At 34.2% G+C, this 21681-nt stretch overlaps 1 protein-coding gene across 1 annotated transcript; it reads left to right on the forward strand.

The window, feature by feature from the left end:
* Positions 1–29: 29 nt before the first annotated feature.
* On the forward strand, positions 30–17792 carry LOC117314676 (RING finger protein 207-like). Its single transcript, XM_033868762.1, has 16 exons — positions 30–121; positions 1475–1678; positions 2510–2621; positions 3177–3321; positions 4053–4134; positions 5491–5566; positions 6220–6392; positions 7190–7331; positions 7818–7918; positions 8413–8514; positions 9162–9315; positions 10096–10281; positions 10770–10821; positions 11324–11441; positions 12212–12304; positions 14626–17792. Exons 2-16 carry the CDS (start codon positions 1479–1481, stop codon positions 16106–16108), a joined length of 3219 nt encoding a protein of 1072 aa, XP_033724653.1. The 5' UTR covers positions 30–121; positions 1475–1478; the 3' UTR covers positions 16109–17792.
* Positions 17793–21681: the final 3889 nt, after the last annotated feature.

The raw sequence follows: 21681 nt of genomic DNA on the forward strand, positions 1-21681 counted from the left end.
GAGTTATCTCCCCTCAAAATATCCAGGTGGCGCGGCTTTCCAAGATGTCTGCTTCCTGTGTGTTGATGCTGACTGATGCTTCGCCTTGATGTTGACGGAGGTTGTTCCAAGTTCCATACAGGTCTGTACACATCTGAAGTTATTTTGAAACATTCCATGTATTTACGATGACTGTAGGTTGCGATTTTGATCAGAAATGGAGATGCGAATAAGTCAGATCCTCGTGACGATGAACTTGAATGGAAGTTGCTGGAAGTTGGATCTGGTTTGACAAAGTTTGAAAATATTGAGTTTGAGTGACAGTATTTTTGTCAAATGCCTGTGTCGCTGCTGGTTTTGTTAAATCATGACTCCCCTCATCCAACTATCTCCACATCACGGATAATCAAATGTGTGAATGTCGGGGATGGGTAAATTAGACAAAAGTTGATGTAAAAGATAATCATGTGTTCTAAGCTGTTCTTATATTGATTGCGACGTTAAGCAGTGCACGACCAGATATGATATGTCTAGCTTAATATTATAAAAATTAGTCAGAAATATGTCCATATATGAAGACTTAATATTAATAATATTAACCCCAAAGTACTCTATATGAACTGACATAAACAGTTAAACTTAGTTTCTCTTTAATTCTATACAAAATTCTTGTCCTTCATAATCCGATCACATACATCTTATAGATATCGAAGGGTGACATTCAGATTGAATGCAATCGCTGGAATTCGGGAATACATCAGTCTTCATACATATCGAAATCCATGTTTCGTTTGTTTCTTGAGTGTATACTTAAGAAATAATTAACGATGATTCGTGTATTATTGCAGGATATACAACGAGGACGAGGATATTTTGCAATTAAATTAATAACGAAGGCCGCAGGCAAAATATCCGAGTCCAAGTTGTATATCCTGCAACAATACACGAGTCAAAGTTGATTATTTCTATTCTACCATGTACTGTTTAGTTCTTAGATCAACCTCTTTCTAATAGAAAAACAGCAAAGAAACCCTGAGAAAACCTTGTGATTTATTTCTTGAGTATTACATTATTTGTTGATGAAATATACAGGCAATACGGTACTACGATCAAGAGCATCTTTCATATGGCATTGAATTTGAAAATAAAAAAGGGATAAAAAAAAAGAAAAAGAAAGTGGGCCTCCGTAGGATTCGAACTCGCGTCGTGATAAAAATTAATGAGAGACTAACCCAGGAGCCCACTAGGCTATGGTGACCTTAAATAAAATGGGTGAATATTAGATATATAAAATTGTTACAGCCGTGACTCCCGACCATGTATTATTGGCACGAGCGTGTATTATTGGCACGAGCATGGGTTATTGGAAAATAATACATGGTTTTAAACCAATCAAAACTGGCGTTGCATAGCAAGCATGGTAGAATCAGTTATAACCGCATATATGATTTTATGACCAATGGAGGTTAAATGTTAGATATCATTTTTTTCGTAGGGTGATGTCTGGTGAGATATTTCAGCGTGATCCTGTTCCAGAAAACCTGGAGGATGTAGATGTCATTGGAAGAAATCCACTTATGTGTTATTTGTGCAATGGGAAGTATGAGGACCCCTGCATATTAGGATGTTACCATAGTTTCTGCTCGACGTGCCTACAAGGAAGAGCCAAAGATGGGAAAATGTTGTGTCCCTTGTGCAAGTAATGTCAGCTTATCAATTATAACAATAAAGTAGTGGATGGTATACAAAATGTACTATATATCATTCTGATGATTAGGTATGGTACATTTATACAATTTTGTATTTCATCTAGTCTGAATTATTTTAACAAATTAGTGGACAATGTATTTTATCCTTTGAATGGAGCAGCAGTCTTAATGTTCATTGTTGATATATGATAATGTTAGACTATAAATCACACATCTCTGTATTTTATTTTATATTGTGGCATGTATATATGATTACAATGAAAATGTTGTATGCATTCAATAATAAATGTAAACATATTTTGAATGCAATGTATTGTATGAAAATGATTATACTGACCTCTATATTGATATTTATATCAGAACTGCAAATAAAAATCAGATTTGAAATTTTGATTTAGTAAGAGATCTGACTGATTTGAAGTCTGATCAGTTACCAGGGCTTTTTCTCTCTGGTTTGGGAAGGGTCCTTTTTGTCTCATTTTGGGAAGAAAATTGGTGAATTGGGAAAGATTTTTTCAGGAGTAAACTGCAAATTTTGGGAATATGGCTTTAAAATGAAATAATTCCAATTGGGAATGGGGCCCATTAACGGACCCAGAAAGCCCTCAGAAAAAGCCCTGGTTACTGTATAATTCTTTATAAAAAGCACATTGGGGCCAGTCTAACAGGTTAAAATGTGTATTTTGAAAATGAAACGAATAGTTATGAAGGTTGTTTTTGGTTAAAAAAAACGCTAGATTAGTAATTAAGGTAGGTGTTGTTATATACCAAAAGAGATAACCATTTCTGTACACTACTTTAATGTTGCCTAATTTTTATAGGGAAAGCACGACCCTCAAAGAAAGTGATGGTTTACCTCCCATGGATAAACTTCTCCAGTTCCTAGTTATGTCTTCCAGTGAGGAGAGGGAGCAGTGTGCCAACTGTGACAATGTAACTATACTTACAGTAAATATAATGGATTTTAATATAATGCATTGAAATTTTAGCACATCACAAAATTTGATCTGATTAGCACAGTGCCGATGAATTAGCTGGGAGCTTTCAGCTAGAAATGTGCTAAATTAAGATTTAATACAAGGAAAATTACCTTTACTGTATATATAACAATATCAAATTAAAAATGCTTATTTTTCTGTATATATTTTTGTACCTAAATCTGTCTTCAACATCCTAATGAATATACTGAATTTGATATATCTGTACACATTTATACATTTAAAATCTCATATTAGATCTTTTGAATTGTAAAAATGCTGTCTCATATATATAAATATATAAATTATAATGAAATTGGTTTGTGATGATTTAAGATGGCTGCAGGATGCCATAGATCATTGAAAATCAATTTTGATAAAAAAATCAAAAAAAATCAATGTGATATATATGCATTTGGTTTACAAAAAGATAATTATTCTTTTCAAAATTTTCAAAATGATTCTAACATGCCAGTACACAGATTTTTTGTTATTATTTAATGTTGAACAGGGTGAGGGACAGATGTATTTCTGTAATACTTGTGCACAGCCGTTGTGTGAAAATTGTCGGGAAGAAACTCATCGTGCCAAAATGTTTACACGGCATGAAATTGTCCTCTTGTCTAAACGAACGAAAGAAATCCACAGAGAATGTTGTAAGTATAAAGAAATCGGTCTACAAAGTTATGATGTTTACTGATGTTTACTGATGTTTACATTACATGACATTGTCTTCTTGTCTAAACACACCGAAGAGATACAAGAGAATGTTGTATGTATCAAGAAATAGATGATATCTAACAGTGTCTTCAGTAATTAATACCAAACATATTTCACGAGTGGGGCTAGTATTTTGATACTTTTCCCGAGGGCACTGCACGAGTGAAATATATTTGGTATTACTTAAGATACTGTTAGATGTACTGTTTATTTCATGTTTATAGCAAAATATACTGGATCAACTTTTAATCTACCCCATTGTCGTTTGTAAGCAGTGTTTTGATTGGTCAAACAAGAGAAAGTGAAATATTTTTCATGAGTGAAAAAGGATTTTTATATCTACTGACAAAGATAACCACAAAGCTTTATGAAATGAAATTTTTGCTGCATGAAAAAAAAAATTGTACCCCATTTAAATTTTCACCATTAATGTAGATCTATGTACATGTATATCCACCCAACTTCCTTTAGTTAGTGAAATCAGTGTATTTTACAGAAAATAAATTTCATCCATCCACAGCTTTTGTACAAAATATAGACATCTGGTCAAATATATTTTCACCAGACAAGCATGGTATGTGGACTAGAAAATTGTGTTCACTTAATTGAACTATGTAACATGTATGTGTCTTTAGTTTCCAATAAGAATAATTCTTTCTATATTCAGCTCTTCACCATGAGCCTTTTATCCTGTTTTCTACGGAAAAGAAAACAATGCTATGTATCAATTGCTTTAGAGATATGAAAATGTAAGTATGTATATTTTGTTAGAGACGGTAGAATGTATTCGGTAAATATTCATGAAACAATTCTCTCGCTCAAATATGAAATCCCAACATTCTTTAAAAACACTTAAATCATTACATAGCAGTTTAAAAGAAAAATCTAAACTTTGAAAATAATGTCTCACTTGAATTCTTTCCCAACATTCTTCAAATCATTGAAGAAAAAAAAAAATCATTCAGATATCAGATTGATCACCAAAAATTATTTGCACTTGAGCATAAAATGTGTCTTTGAACACGAGTACAGTTTCATGAATATGTACGTATACCCCGGTCTCCAAAAGAAATTGCTACTCTCCATTGTCATCTCCTGCTTGTTACAGGAACCCCTTTGGAAACTTTTAATTAGATTTTATATTGCCATATTTATGTATAATTGCATTGTCCCCTGCTAAAATATGATCGGAGGTTTATGGTTTTATACAGGATTAGCTGTTTAAGTGCCAAGATGATATCTTCTTTATAATTATAAAAAAAAAAGAATGTATTCAGTAAATTTGTATTTCAATAAATGTGATCACCTTCGATGAAGAAAAAAGAAATTTAGTGACAGCTGACAAAGAATACTAAAATATGCAGAATAAGAAATCTGTGTCCTCTGAAAAAAACACCTGTTGTGCATGCCCTGTTACGTATGTCATATTATGCACTACTCCTATAACATAAGAGGCCGCTGGTCTTTTTCTATCGGATATATGATTTTGCCCTGTCAAAAGTATCTCGCCGTGTAAAACCTCTAACATTGTTGGAGTAATTATGCACATGCAGTGTGCTGAAAGAATCAGTTCTTTTACTGGTGATTTTTGTACATTGTGCATTTGTAAAATACCTCTCGGGTCTCTGGGGAATAATTGACTGAGATTTTAATTTCACATCTAGTTAAAAAAATAGGATAGATATACAGATATTACTACATTGGTAAATTCAGCCTCATTTTTTGGACAAAAGATAGCAAGTTTAACAGTGGCGAACGTTTCCCCCTATAGAGCTATATTATACATAACTGTGAAAAAAATCATGTTAAAATTGACATTTGAACAATATATGAGAAAGAAAAACATTTCATTTTTTTTTCTTTTCAGTATTTTGAATGATACATACTATGTACAGTATATAGTGTAAGTGTAAAGTTTACTCTCTGCCGTCCATAGAATGAGAAAATGGCGTCAAAGCTGGACAAGGTTCAGCCACATCATTGAATGACTTCTTATTTTCTAGTCACTGTCCAATATTACTCAATTCCACAATCAAAGATCATTTTGTCACGTTTGGTGTAAATTGCCTATGAATGTTACAATTGGGCGTTGCTGTGTGTTTCAGAGAGAGTCGTTCATACTGTGTTGACATGGAAACAGCATACCATCAAAGCTGCAAGAAACTTGATCAGAGAATGCAGGTACATTCCTTGTAGAGTTATCTCCCATTTTACAAGAAAAGGTAGCATAATAACATCTTGTAATAAACATTGCAACTAGTAGCCTTTTGTGCTGTGGAGTAGAAAAATACTAAGTTTTGATTTAGGCCTACAGAATGATATTCTATTTTAAAAAGAAAATTTGGTTTGGTTTGTTTTTGTATAACGTCCTATTAACAGCCAGGGTCATTTAAGGACATGCCAGGTTTTGGAGGTGGAGGAAAGCCGGAGTACCCGGAGAAAAACCACCGGCCTACGGTCAGTACCTGGCAACTGCCCCACGTAGGTTTCGAACTCGCAACCCAGAGGTGAAGGGCTAGTGTTAAAGTGTCGGGACACCTTAACCACTCGGCCACCGCAGCACACAGAGGAGATCGTCCTTAAATTTCATTCACTGTTAATAGGATGCTAATCAATTCGAAACCAAACCAAACTATTTTGATATCCAAATATGCGCTGACATTATTAAGGTAGCAATTAAAAATACCTAAGGGTCTATTTCATATAAAAAATATATACAATGTATATATATTAATATATTTTAGCCTTTGTTTAGTGATATGTATTGTATTGTCGCTTTCCTGGTGATAAACACCTCCATAATTTCCTTAATTCTTTTCTCATTTCTCTATAAGGCTATCAGAGACCTCCAAAACTCTGTTCAAGACTCAATTCTGTTACTCCGAGCCCTGCTGGAAGAAATCACACAAAACTCTGAGCTGGAAAAGTCTGCCATCAAAGATCTCTACAACTCCATGGTTAAAGAAATAACAGAGAAACAGGAAACACTTTTAATGGAGGTGGATAGGTGAGACAAGTTATCATTATAATATTGTGAGGTGCAGGACATACCTTGTTTAAATTGTCAACAAAATGCGGTATTAAAATTTTTTATCCATGTACATAAAAGGATGGGTAAACAATTTTGCATGCAAAATACAGTTGATTTTACTGTCAGTATATGAATGAAAGGAAACTCTGTTTATTCTAAATTTCATCAAGTGGTTTTCTAGTAAAATATATGGTAGGTAGTTTTGTATATCCTGCAGAGGGTCTCCAGAAATAAATGTGTACCAGTATGCTGGTTGGTAGAAGAAACATGACATAATTTTTTGATTAAATTTCCTTTGGTGGTTTCTATTTAACTAACAAGCTAGTCCTCATGTTGGGTAGATATTTGACTTGAAAAGCCTCATTGACTGTATCAACAACATGATATTGTTTGAGTAATTATTTATCGTTTTGAAACAATATTATGTTGTTGGTACAGTCAAAGAGGCTTTTCAAGTCAAATATCTACCCAATAATGTTTTAATGATTTAATAATAATTAATTGTTTTGATAAGGCTAGGTGAGGCAACCTCGTCAGCCAATACGTTGTCTGGAATCTGTACTGTAGTTGAGAGGTAAACTGTATGTCCTTTCTAAATGATACAGTAATATAATATAGACTATTTCATCTTAACCTCTAGATCAGTGCTCGGTTTGTTTAATGGATCCCCTCCGGCTTGAGTGAGGGCAGCATATTGTGTTTTCTTATCTATTTCTTTGTAGAACAATAAAATCATTGAACCTTAAAAAAAAAAAATGTTTTGTATTATCTAGACAGTACCAGGACAAACAGAAGTTATTCACGGAAGAGCTGGCCAGTCTAACGACACTTTTACCTACACTACATACACATCTGGTCACATGTGCTGCTTTCTCGAGCTCAGCCAACAAATTTGAGTTTTTGGACCTCGCCTATGTAAGTTTTGTGTATCGAAATAGAAGTTTATACAAATATCAATCAACTTTTTGTATAGCTATTTGAAGGATCGTTCACAAATTTCATCTATATAGGTTTCCTTTGCTCCTTAGTTGGGGGTGCTCAATTTTGAGAATGATTGGAAAAACAAAATATCCAGCTATTGGCCATCAGTGGATGTTTTTATTGCTGTTTAGCATGTAAACTTCTTCAGGGCTCTTCAGTAAATTACTTGTGTGAGTTCTTTATGACCGATCAGTGAAAAAAATGTAAAGTGACATTCTGTCAATTTGATATGTCAATGGAACTTCCCTGGAATTCCGTCATAGTGGTATTAAAGTGATACAAGACAATCCTCTTCTTGTGTGATAATATTTCTTGTCAAAATAATAAATAATAGAGGAAAAAGTATGCTGGGATGAATGCTATGAAATATTTATATATGAAAATATATACATGTATAGACAACCATTAAAATCTTTGTAGATACTGATGGAGAGGCTGAAGTCAATTATTCACCTACAATATCCTCTACATCCATCTCAGGGGAGCCAGATATACACAGACTTCAAAGTTCAAATCGCCAAGTAAGTCCCCTCACTGTGTAAAGTACAATCCTTACAGGAAAGTCTGTCTTTTTGCATTAGACCAATTATATTACAGGAAAGTCTATCCTTTTGCCATGATATATAAGTTTTGAATTTCAAAATTTTGTAAATTTGAAAACAAAAAAATACACTGTTTATATCAAAACCAATTTACAATTTGTAAGCCCATGCATGATAAGAAGACCATCCAAGTTTATTGCAATTAGATAAAAAAATTAGACATTAAATAAAGAAAAAAATAACAACAAAAAAGCAACTTATCAAATTAATATAATTACCCATATATTATTACCCCGAGCCTGGTAATAATATAAGCATATTATCTAAATATTGTAACGGTTAAAGTTAATAATTATATAGTACTGGGCTTAATCATAAATAAAATTAATATTCATTCAATGCATTGAACTGCTACATCCAGAGTTTATTGAAGGATGTGTATGGTGTAATATCCACACTTTGAACTGCTGTAGGTGTCTGGAGCCCCTACTCTTTCCCCAGAGGATGTCGTCTGTTTTGTCCTCTTCTGCTGCCGGACAGCTGTCTTTATCAGCAGCAGCAACTTCAGCTCCACGGTTAGTACTGGTATAAGTATTCTCGGGATGCTCAGTTTGTACAGTTAAAGTCACAAGTGAGGTATTTTGGAATATGTTTTGACTATGAATTAAATCAAACATATAAATAATCTCAATACAAATTCATCATGGTGAATCTTGATGCCTCTGCAATAAAAACAAGTTATGGGCAGAGTGAGTATAATGTAAAATAAAATTAAGTAAGAGGGATTTCCCTACAATAGAATTTGGGTCTGTTAGAATGACCCATTCTCCTAAAGAAAATATTATGAAAATTCCCAATTGGCCACTGAAAATATCCAATTGGCCACTGAAAATATCCAATTGCTCCACTGAAATAAAGGTAAATTTTTCAAGATTAAATATGCTTGATGTAAAAATACCTCAGACAGTTTTGATTTAATAATAGATTGATGTAAATACCAAATGAAATAAAAAAGAATAAAGGTATCATCTATTATTTCCAATGTCACATTTTGTCGCATAATTCAATGGACCTGGACCCTGAAAAAAACTGAAGAAAAATCCCTGTGTATAAATGCAATGTTTATAAAGCTATTGATTGTTCTGTTGTTGGTATGTTTATTAGGATTTGCATTAATATTACTCAAAATCTGATTAAGATTTTCGTTTTCTGTTCCTTTCAGACTAGAGAAAAACCTCTCTGTTCCACAAGCTAAACTGAGGTCAGGAAATCTGTCGCAGAATGAAAGACGACAAGTTGCTCTCAATAAGCTAAAGCTTGCAGAAGGCAAAGGGGTGTTTGCTGAACACTGTCAGGAATTTGATTCCTCCCATAAGGTAACTGTACAGAATACCTGTCACTGAAAAATTGATTTCCTAGCAATTTTGTCTCCAGTTCCTGCATTTTTTTAAATTTTTTAAATCCTCATTAGTTTCTTTACATCTTCATTATATGAATGATATTGACAAAACATCCTATTTTTATTGTTCTTTTATCAGAAACATTAAAAACAGGTCAAACATCATCTGTGATCTTTTACCTACATAGCCTTATGATAAAGACAGTTTCTGGTTTTGCTGATATAAGGAATTACTGCAGAAATGCGACTCCGTGCACATTGATGCAATGTGATAACTCATTGAAAATGATTGTACAAGAGACTCGCAAGATATTATCAACTATATCGATACAAAGGGAAAGAATTAACCTTTTCACCCCTGCTGACCATATTGGACTTCAAATGATGAATGGATGGCAGAGTCCACTAAAAGTTCTTAGGGTTGAAAGGGTAATACTGCATCCTACAGCAGTTTTGTCCTTATAGGACTTGTCAGTGATGCTATTGGATTAAAGTGTTGAGACTCAGGAGGCAATGGAGGAAAATTAAGATAGGGCGTAATCTGAAACAGGAGATTCAATATGGCCCAATAATTCAACAATTTCTGTATTTTCAGATTTAGATTTCAAAAGAATGTTCATGTTTATATTCTGAATTCAATAACTGTATCACTATTCAAATATGTTAATACACAACACGTGCAGGTGATGCATGTTAGATGTAAAATTTAAATGTTGTCTCTATCAATTTTAATCGCCTGTTCAATTTTACCCTTCAGAGTCTGTCCCAGATGGTGGAACGCTTGAAGAGCCATCTACAAGAGCTTCAAAGGGACCTAACTCTTCGTCGGTGTCTAACCAAACAGACCGTCATGGAGGAGCTTCAGGGTAAAGTGGAACAAGTCGAGCAGGAACTGGAGAATCACAAAACGAGGGTTGAGCAGAAACAACCTCTCCTGGAAAAGGTAAGATATTACATATTTATCATAATTTATCATTGCAATATAGGTTATGTGATTTCACTCATGATAAGATCTTTTTGTTTGAAAAAGAAATATGTTGAAATTTCGATATTTGGTGAAATAAAAATGCCTCAAAAATAAATTTCTTACTTGTAGATAAAGTTTCTCAACTAAATTAGGGTTCCCCTTGTAGCAACTGAACATTTACAGAGAAATGTGGCAATTTTTCGTCCTTATTTTGAAATAATTGTTCTCCAAAAAGTATTGAGAAAATTAGCATGAGTGTAGTATTTTTTTGCAACACAGTAGAGATCACTCTTTTCAATTGTTATGACAATGGATTCATTGTTTCCAGACTGTATTGTGATACAGATGTAAAAATTGTTCCTTGCTATATGCTTACATGAAAGTAGAATAATTATAATATAATGATGGTTAACGTCAAGAAATATATAGAAATGAAACTAACATTTACCCTAATTTGTTTTTAGCACTGGGAGGAGTGTGTTCAGAGGATAACCTGCGAACAGGAAGTGTATCAAGGTGTGCTATTAGTAACTTTGAAACAATGCATTGTGTTCTGGTAAAAAAAACTGAGAACTTTGTGTATAAGGAATTAAAGCTTAACTTGATTCCAAAATATGTATTCAATGTTGTGATATAATCTGCAAATAGATATGCGGATAATTTTTAGCTCACCCGGTGACAACTGGTGAGCGATACAGGCCCTCTAGGCCTCTTGTTATATAACATGATATTCAAAAACTGGACTTGATACCAAAATATGTATTCAACTTAATATGGGTTAATACAAGGTACATGTACCTTGGCATATGCAATATAAATAACCTCTAATTTTTATGCAACACAAGAATTCAAAATAGGCATAAACTCAACCAAATATGACACATTGAAGACTCCTATCTAATTTTTTTCATCTTTCTCATCACAAATTGGAGTAAAATGTACATTTATGTCGGTATGAACTGCAGTGACATTGTAAATACATACCATGTATTAAAAGACACTTGTGTTTGCCTTCTAGCTCAACTACAGGATGTGATGAGAATTCACCAAGAGACGAGTCACCTCCGGACTATCCTTAATCAGCTGTCCCGGTTTGTGACCTCCATTACTGCCCTCACAGAAAGGCTTGCTCCAAAGTGAGTTGGTTTGATATGAAGCCCCATCCAACTCCTCCTATAATATTTTTTTTTGTTCCTGTTTAAATAATTTTCATTGAATTTCACAATATTTCTCACACTCACTAAATATTTTTCAGTGCTGAAGAAAAACAATACATAAAACATTCATAATTGCTTGGTATTAGATTCACTTCATCCTTAATTATCAAAGTATTAAAAATGATAATGAAATATATAAAAAATTAAATATCTCATCAATGCCAACTACAAATATATAATGAAGTTTAGGGAGGTCTCATTTTTGAACTGCTCTTAGCTTTCTCTTTTGAAATTGATGATTCTTCAAAAATTAAGCAAGGCACAGTTACAAATCAGATTATCTCCCCTTGCAAAAGTATCAATATGAATTTGCACAAAGTAAAAAATCCTCGAAAAATACCAGTCCAAGATATTTAAGTCACATTGATAATAATTTCTTGAATTCAATGTATACATATGAATTGCAAAATTCAAATACAGTGTCATACTAGACAATGGTTTGGAATTTCCATGTAAGAGACCACACATTCATTCATAGACCTCCATTCAGAATATAATATATATCCTTAAACTACACATGCTAAGCTGCTCTTTTTGTGAACTAATTGGATTTTAAAGAAATCAATGTAGAAGTTTTACTGATAATTCATATCGAAAATTAAAGTCCAAAGTGATTGTCTTTCCCAAATTTGTACATTACATGCAAACACAACATAAATGATGTGGTTTTTTTTGTTTTTTTTCTACAGATTGGCCACCTCGACTAAAGAGAGTAACCATGACAATCAGATAGCTGCTATCTTTGAACAAATCAACACCATGGAACCTGATTCCCAGCACAGGTGAGAAAGTCTCAAGTGACCTTTTTCTATTTGCCTTTAGTCCTTTCTTGTGGCTGTATATGACTTCTTCTCAGAAACCCCTTGAACCAATTTTGATGAAATTTTGCAGAAATCTTTAATGGCCAAAGTATAATCAAAATTGTGTATTATACGGTCACCATCCACCATGGGGACTAAGGAGCGGGGCAAAAAGTGGTGACTGAAATTTCAAAAATCTTCTTCTCATACCCCAAATAAGGTAGAATCAAATACTTTTCATTGTTGAAAAGGTCTTAATTAAGGTGCTGTATTATGAATACCAGGAACCGGGGGTTTTACGTTTGCCCCTAGGGAGGGGGTAAACTTTACTACAGTTTACATAGGAAAATCACATTTTGATGGTATGCACCTATTGGTCCTGACTGACCCCTTAGGATTGATACGTCAAAGCATCAAATTGACTGTACTTTAAAAAAATCTTCTCAAGACCCAAATAAGATAAAAACAAATACTTTTCACAGATGGAAGGATCTTAAAAGTTTTTTTTATAAAAATTGTCAATTTCATGATACTGGGGAGAGGTTAAACTTTACTATAGTTTATATTGGGGAAATCACATTTTTGACTTTTATTTGTTGATTTCTGTTTGAAATAATTGTATGGCAATTTGATGGTATGCAAATAATGTCCTGACTGACACCCTGGGGTTGATGAGTGAGTCCAAAACAACTCAAATTGACTGAAATATATAAAACCTCAGGCGGTAGTTAAATACTCTGTATGTTTTAGTTTATAAATATAAAACTTTATGAAGTTGAACATCATAATCCCTTATGGGTTTACCTTCATTAAATTTCCAACATATCTGCTCAGTTATGTGAACAATTCATAAATAAAGTATGTAATAAACATCTAGAAATAGAACAACCCTGCACACGCCGAGCTACAATCCCGAATGATAAACAGAAAAATGCTTATAAATGCTTGTTTATAAAATGCTGAGTAGTTTCAATACCAAATCATGGTTTTTCATATTTAACCTATCTCTATTTTTTGTCTAACAGACTCACGTTGACTCTAGATAAGTATGTCGTAGAGGAAGTTGTGATTTTACCCAACCCTTTTTTTGCCTTCAAGGCAGCAACCAGTACGTCTGTTCAAATTTGGGTTTCTGATGCGTGGCTTTGATCACCTGGCAACCATTCAAAACGAACCAATTTGAGCATGCGTGCATGACATATTTTCCATAACTAATTTACATATAGAGAGTGGATCACCACATAGGAGATTCCTCGTGATCTGTGGGTAGATTCCTAGTTTATTCCAATTATTAAGATATATGGTATTGATTGTCATATCATTTAATTAGTAGGGTATATTTTCTATTGTTCAAAATTTTTTTTGTAATTTTGTCATAATTGATATGTTATGAAAACATAGGCTTTGATGCCCGAAGGTCTTTTGTTGATACAGGCACTGAAATTCAATGTAGGTCATTTTCTATACTTCAACTTATGTCATACCTAAAAATGAATTGATAGCGAAATCCAATAAAATATGTTTCATCTGACATAAAATATTATTAAAATCATACAACATTGGTCTGAAGAGTTAATTTTCATATGAGATTTAAACGTTCGTCACCTGACATGTATAACGGGTCTCACACCTTTGTATTCTGTACGAGACAATGTTCTTTACAATTAAAAGATTGTATAATAAAAAAATTTAACTTTAGAAAATTTTAATATGCTCCACTCACTAATAGTAATAAAATAAGACAACAACAACAAAAGAAGCTCTGATCATATCCACAAGAAACACTATTTATTGCTAATGCTGCAGGTTATTCTGCTGTCAAGGAAGTTTGAAGAAATAGCATCAAAATGATTTTTTTTTTCTTTTATTTCTATTGAATACAACTCTGTTATGTAAAATACTGCATGAACATTTCAATTATTATGTTCCCCAAACAAAGTTGGTGCATAATTCAACAAATTTTACATGAATGTTTGTGTATGACTGACGATGCACAAGAATATTGTCGATCTTAATTGGTCATCTAATCGGCCACACCCAGTCCTCTGATTGGTCGAGATTTAGATATTATGAGATTTTGATGAAATTTGGTATATAGGTTTAATATGACACTGCGAATACTGTTGCAATATCAACTACTCTTTTACAACTGCAGAGGTCATTTGGCAGACATATGGTTACAATTAAATTAGCACTTGTTTTAATAAGTATTTTATAGGTAATATATCCTTAAAGTTGCCTTGGTGATATGTCTTGTCATAAGCATTATGAATATTAATAACTTCATCTTGTTCTTTATATAGGGTTGAGGCTATTCGTACTGCAGAGGAGGAGCGAGAAACACTTTCAGCCAATCGTACAAACCCCATGGACGAGGAGCTGATTAAAACAAAGGGGCTCTTGAGAGCTCCATCGGCACGACGAGAAGGGACACAGCGCAAACGGGAAACCAAGGAAGGCAACGGAGAATCTATTGAGAAGGATTTGACTCCTTCTCCAAGCAAGGACTTAACTTTAAATGCATGTCAAGGAGAAATGGAAACAGGTGCTAAAGTTTCCATAGGAGATGTGACAGGAGAGGATGCATCTACAAAAGAGGCTACTGAGTCTTCATGTGAAGATTGTGCATCCACAAAAACTCAAGTTAGTTGTCAAAAAGAAGATAGTAATGAAGTATCAACTAAACTGTTGTTAAAGAAAGACGATATTACTGAAGTATCAACTAAACTGTTGTTAAAGAAAGACGATATTACCGAAGTATCAACTAAACTGCCGTTAAAGAATGATTTAAATATGTCAAAAGTTTTGGATAAAATCACCCATCAGGAAAAATGCTCAGGGTCGAATATAAAGTCTAAATTTGGCTCAGAGGAAACTATTGGATGTACGGATTCTTCAGCAGAAGCGGTTCAAGCTTTAGAACCGGCAACATTAGGATCTGCTTCAGAGACCCGACATATAAAATCAAATCTTAAGGTGGACACAATTTCACAGACACAAACTAGTAGCAATAAAATTAACACAGTGTCTGATTGTGAACCTGCTGTGAATATTTCTACAGATAAACTATCTTCAAAAACTCTCCCACCTTCCAAAGCAATACCCTGTGATACCCTTCCCATTTCCTGTCAGACAGGAAGCCAATCTCCCGAAAGTCTAACTGTCACTTCACCAACCTTGTCTGATTCTTCTATGTGTGGGGCTGGATCCCCGGGGTCAGATACTCAGTCGTCCAAGACGTTATCCCACGAGGACACTTCTGAGATTGAAGGCCAAGACGACGATATGACTGGCGGAGAGACGCTCAGAGCTCGGATTGAAAGGCTGAAAGTTTCTATAGACAATGGCACAACTGTACCTCAAAGGTCAAGGTCACCACAAGACAGTGCATCACAAGGGTCAAGGTCACCCCAGGATACTGTAGCGCAAGGGTCAAGGTCACCCAGAATAAAAGGTTCATTATCAAATGGCATACCACCAATGGTAGATGGGGGTAAAGTTGTGTCACAAAAGCACAATGATTGTGTTGCATCATTTGTAGCAAATGGGGAAGTGTCGGATAAAGGGGATAATACTTCTAGGTCAGTTGATGTTGCCATGACGATGGAGTCGCATGAGCTAGAGATTAAATCGTCTACACAGAGCAGGGCTGGTAGTCAAGCTGGTGGCCGCCGTCGACGGAGGATCAAATCGGAGCAGATTAATAATAATCCTGTCCAATCCGTAAGTGACAGTCTGGGGTCAGATATTAATAAGGTCACGGAGTTGGTCTATCACACTGAGTAAAATGATGCAATATCAAATATTGGGTTAAGGGGATTGAGTTATGCTGCTGAATCAAATTTTATGTAGAGTAATTAAGCTAAGGGCTTTTACAGTAAAACATCTACCCCACCCCAGGACTCCAGGTTTGGTTTGGGGTACCACCTATAGAATTTATTTAATAAATTACACAAAAGTAATAGGAAGGTGATCCAACCATGGATAGAAGTGATTTATTGTTGAGTCCTGGGGTCAGGTAGATATTTTAATAGAATAGCCCTAATAGAATTCTTAGCCCAGCATGCATGATGTAAAAACACATATTTTTCAACTTGATTGTAAAATTTGCAAAGGTTCCGATGTGACTTTCCTAAAGTGCTAAAACTTCAGAGATGAGATTTCTGTATGGGTTGATATTTTCATAACTCTTCATGTTGTTCGATACTGCATGTTTATATATTAAAGGTAAACTAAAGGTATTGCAACATAACAATGGCACCTTAAAGGTTCGTCAAAATTGATTTGCATACTGTACAGACAGATACAATTGTCCCTTCTTTGAAGCAATATCAGTGCTATTTTTACTGAAAACATTTCACAAAAGCTACAATAATTTCATGCATGAAGGATTTACAATGAAAAAAAAATGTGGAGACTCTTTGAATCTTTTTAGCGTGGTTTGGTTGATAAATAAGCTTTTTTTTGTGGTCGATGCATTTCTCCAAAAAAAAAAAAAAAAAAATGTTATTCTTTAACAAGTTCCTGCCATACAGGAGATCTGTTATCCATTGTAGGAATGTATCACCTAGCTATTGATATACACAAGTTACTGATTTCTCCAGTTTAGTCCGTACTTCCTGTCATGTATTAATAAATTATGGCTACACATAAATCCTGTCACTGTATTTTTAGTCCCCTACTAGTGAAACAGGGGGACTGTAGGTTTCCTCCCATCCGTCTCTCTGTCTGTCAGTCTGTTAGTCCTTCCACTCAGTTTTCTGCATTTTCTCAGCCATGCTTCAAAGTATTATAAACAAACTTAATTACATCACTCAAAATTTTGACATTTTATTACATGAATGCCTGCTATCCTCACAGTTAGTACAAATCAATACACAGAGTCCCTCACAATAATCACAGTAATATAACGTAAATACAATACATAATTAACCACCTAAATAAAAAACACAAACAGGAAGACGATCGAGTGGAAACGAGGTTGACCTGTAAGGTCAACAGGTGACCTGTAAGGTCAACCAATGAAAGTGCCAGGTACAATTCACAACCGGTGTATACAAAATAAACTACCGGTAAAAAAGTACCAGGTACAATACATGTATATGAAAATAAAGTATGATTTTGGTGATTACAGTATGAGTAGCTACAGATCAAGTTCAAGTTTCAGGGATTTTGGATCAAGGTCACTGTTACTATTTTTGGTGGGGGCTTGTAGGGGACATGTTAAAGCAATACTCAGCATGCTTGTTATTATACTTATTGGGTGAGTCGAGTGCTTATTGGGTTAATCAAGTACAATCCATATTGATATGCTAACAGATGTGTCCTGTAGAGCAATTATAGGATTTGTGTTTACATATAAGTGTCTCGGCACATTGGGGCCGCGGTGGCCGAGTGGTTAAGGTGTCCCGACACTTTAACACTAGTCCTCCACCTCTGGGTTGCGAGTTCGAAACCTGCGTGGGGCAGTTGCCAGGTACTGACCGTAGGCCGGTGGTTTTTCTCCGGGTACTCCGGCTTTCCTCCACCTTCAAAACCTGGCACGTCCTTAAATGACCCTGGCTGTTAATAGGACGCTAAACAAAAACAAACCAACTCGGCACATTACATGTACTATACATGTATATACATGTTGACCTGAGTGTGGAACAAGTTAATTTTGCTAAGTTAATATGTAAAAACTTGCCATTTATGTTGGTATTATTGAACACCGTAGGGATACACTGGAAGATTTAACATCTTAAGTTGTTACCATTTTCTCTCCAAATCATCAGGTTCCAATGCATACATAGCTTGTCATAAATACACGCCCTGTTTTTAGCCCACCATCATCAGATGGTGGGCTATTCAAATCGCCCTGCGTCCGTGGTCCGTCGTCCGTCCGTCCGTCCGTCCCTCCCTCCGTCCGTCCGTCCGTCCGTAAACAATTCTTGTTATCGCTAATCCTCAGAAAGTACTGAAGGGATCTTTCTCAAAATTCATATGTAGGTTCCCCTTGGTGCCTAGTTATGCATATTGCATTTTGGGACTGATTGGAAAACAACATGGCCGACAGGCAGCCATCTTGGATTTTGACCATTGAAGTTTGTTATCGCTATTTCTGAGAAAGTACTGAAGGGATCTTTCTCAAATTTCATATGTAGGTTTCCCTTGGTGCCTAGTTATGCATATTGCATTTTGGGACCGATCGGAAAACAACATGGCCGACAGGCAGCCATCTTGGATTTTGACCATTGAAGTTTGTTATCGCTATTTCTGAGAAAGTACTGAAGGGATCTTTCTCAAATTTCATATGTGGGTTTCCCTTGGTGCCTAGTTATGCATATTGCATTTTGGGACCGATCGGAAAACAACATGGCCGACAGGCAGCCATCTTGGATTTTGACCATTGAAGTTTGTTATCGCTATTTCTGAGAAAGAACTAAAGGGATCTTTCTCAAATTTCATATGTAGGTTCCCCTTGGTGCCTAGTTATGCATATTGCATTTTAGGACCAATCAAAAAGCAACATGGCTGACGGGCAGCCATCTTGGATTTTGACCATTGAAGTTTGTTATCGCTATTTCTGAGAAAGTACTGAAGGGATCTTTCTCCAATTTCATATGTAGGTTCACCTTGGTGTCTAGTTATGCATATTGTATTTTGAGACTAATCAGAAAACAACATGGCCGACAGGTAGCCATCTTGGATTTCGAAAATTGAAATTTGTTATCGCTAATTCTCAGAAAGCACTGAAGGGATCTTCCTGAAATTTCATATGTAGGTTCCCCTTGGTGCCTAGTTATGCATGTTGTATTTTGAGACTAATCAGAAAACAACATGGTCGACAGGCAACCATCTTGGATTTTGACCATTGAAGTTTGTTATCGCTATTTCTGAGAAAGAACTAAAGGGATCTTTCTCAAATTTCATATGTAGGTTCCCCTTGGTGCCTAGTTATGCATATTGCATTTTAGGACCAATCAAAAAGCAACATGGCTGACGGGCAGCCATCTTGGATTTTGACCATTGAAGTTTGTTATCGCTATTTCTGAGAAAGTACTGAAGGGATCTTTCTCCAATTTCATATGTAGGTTCACCTTGGTGTCAAGTTATGCATATTGTATTTTGAGACTAATCAGAACACAACATGGCCGACAGGTAGCCATCTTGGATTTCGAAAATTGAAGTTTGTTATCGCTAATTCTCAGAAAGCACCGAAGGGATCTTCCTGAAATTTCATATGTAGGTTCCCCTTGGTGCCTAGTTATGCATGTTGTATTTTGAGACTAATCAGAAAACAACATGGTCGACAGGCAACCATCTTGGATTTTGACAATTGAAGTTTGTTATCGCTATTTCTCAGAAAGTACTGAAGGAATCTTTCTCAAATTCCATATATAGGTTCCCCTTGGTGCTTAAATCTTAAATTTTATATATAGGTTTCCCTTGTTTGAAAATTACTAGAGGTTTCTTCTGAATTAACACAGATTAGTAAGACTTAGAAGAAGAGAAAAGTAGAGAAAAGATCAATCTGACATGGAACCTATGAAGAACATTCAATGGTGGGCGCCAAGATCCCTCTGGGATCTCTTGTTAACAATATTAGTATACATGTATATAAATATATCTTAAGGAAATTTGTTAACTTATATTTTCTCTAGTTTTGCATTGTTTACAGCCCATCAACAATTAAAGTCATTTAAAAATGTTCCTATAGGAAAGCATTAGAGAATTTAAGGGGAAATCTTAGTTATGGAATGTTTCTTAAATTCTGTAATGGTTTGTTTTAAATCTCTGTAAAAACGTACTTAAAAAGTGGGAGTTATACATGTTAAATCTCCTAAATGAAGAAAAAATATGTTCAAGCATCCGGTATGCTAAACCATTTAAAATGCAATCATTGTTGAGAAAGTGAAAATATTACTCAGATTTAAAATTATTTGTTTGTATGATGAATACAAAAGAATCACCTATATTTATATATAGCATTATAATACGGAAATATGTTTCATCATCTACTTCCTTTGATCTGTATTAATTGCAATATTTACATGCGTGACATTCAAAGATAAACGTTAAAATATTTGATATAAATTACTCCGCAAGATACTAATATTTAAGGAATTTCTATATAAATCATTGCTCCACAGTTAACAATATTAAATGAACATTTTCTATAGAAATTACTTCACAAGTTACCAATATTGAATTTAAATTGTCTATATAAATTACTCCACGGGTTACTAATAATAGATTAGAATTTCTATATAAATCATTAGTCCACAAGTTACCAACAAGAAATTAAAAATTTTCTATAGAAATTACTCCACAGTTACCAATATTGAATTAAATTTTTTTATATTAAATTAATATTTTCTATAGAAATTACTCCACAGTTACAAATATTAAGCTAAAAAAATTATATACACTTTTACATTTGAATTACTCCACAGTTACCGATAAGAAATTATTTTTTTCTATATAGATTACTCCACAGTTACAAGTATTAAATTACAATTGCCTATATTAATTACTCCACAAGTTAACAATATTAAACATCAAAGCTTTTTGGCAGGTACCTTTTTAATATTCCCTAGCGTTGTGATCATATTTATTTATATTTGGTACTTAATATTTATATTTACAAAAAATCTAATTATAAAGCAATATTGCAACATTTGCTATGCAGATTGATTCGTAGATGCACTGCTACGATACACACATGTATGCAGTTTATTGACTTTATAAGTACATTTCTATTATTTTTGTTTATGGGAAATAGGATGACTGTGCTTGATTAAAGCACAATATATTCCTTGATCGGCCAAATTAATACAATTTTATCAAAGACACCCTACTTGTGTTTCTTAGCACATAGTGTGTTTATTAAGTTAATCAAAAACACATAACATATTCATATATCTGACAAATTAATACAATATTTATCAAAGATACCTACTTGCGTTTTTTAACATAAGGTGTGTTTATTAAGTTAAACAAGGTATAATATGGATAGAGAAGATCAAACGATGTGTCATTTTGTAACTTCAATATTTTGCAAGTGCCTGTACCTCATGGTTGATTTCAGGATTGGTAATATATACTGTATAGCGAGCAGGGCTTAATGAAATATTTCATAGTTTTTTTTTTTTTTTTTTTGTATGTCTATGCAATAATTCATTGATTGAATTATTTATTTATTGGGAAAATATTAATAATGAGGAAGTCAATCTTTTGACATTTTCTTTTTTATATTAGAAATATTTTAACATACTGCTTGATATATTTAAGAATATTTTGTTTTGAGCAAATAAAATGTATTTATATTTTTGACACGTTTTCCTTGGCTTTATGAAATGCATTATTTTTTCGTTGAC

Source organism: Pecten maximus, chromosome 16 (genome assembly GCF_902652985.1).
Source record: "Pecten maximus chromosome 16, xPecMax1.1, whole genome shotgun sequence".
Taxonomy (NCBI): Eukaryota; Metazoa; Mollusca; class Bivalvia; order Pectinida; family Pectinidae; genus Pecten; species Pecten maximus.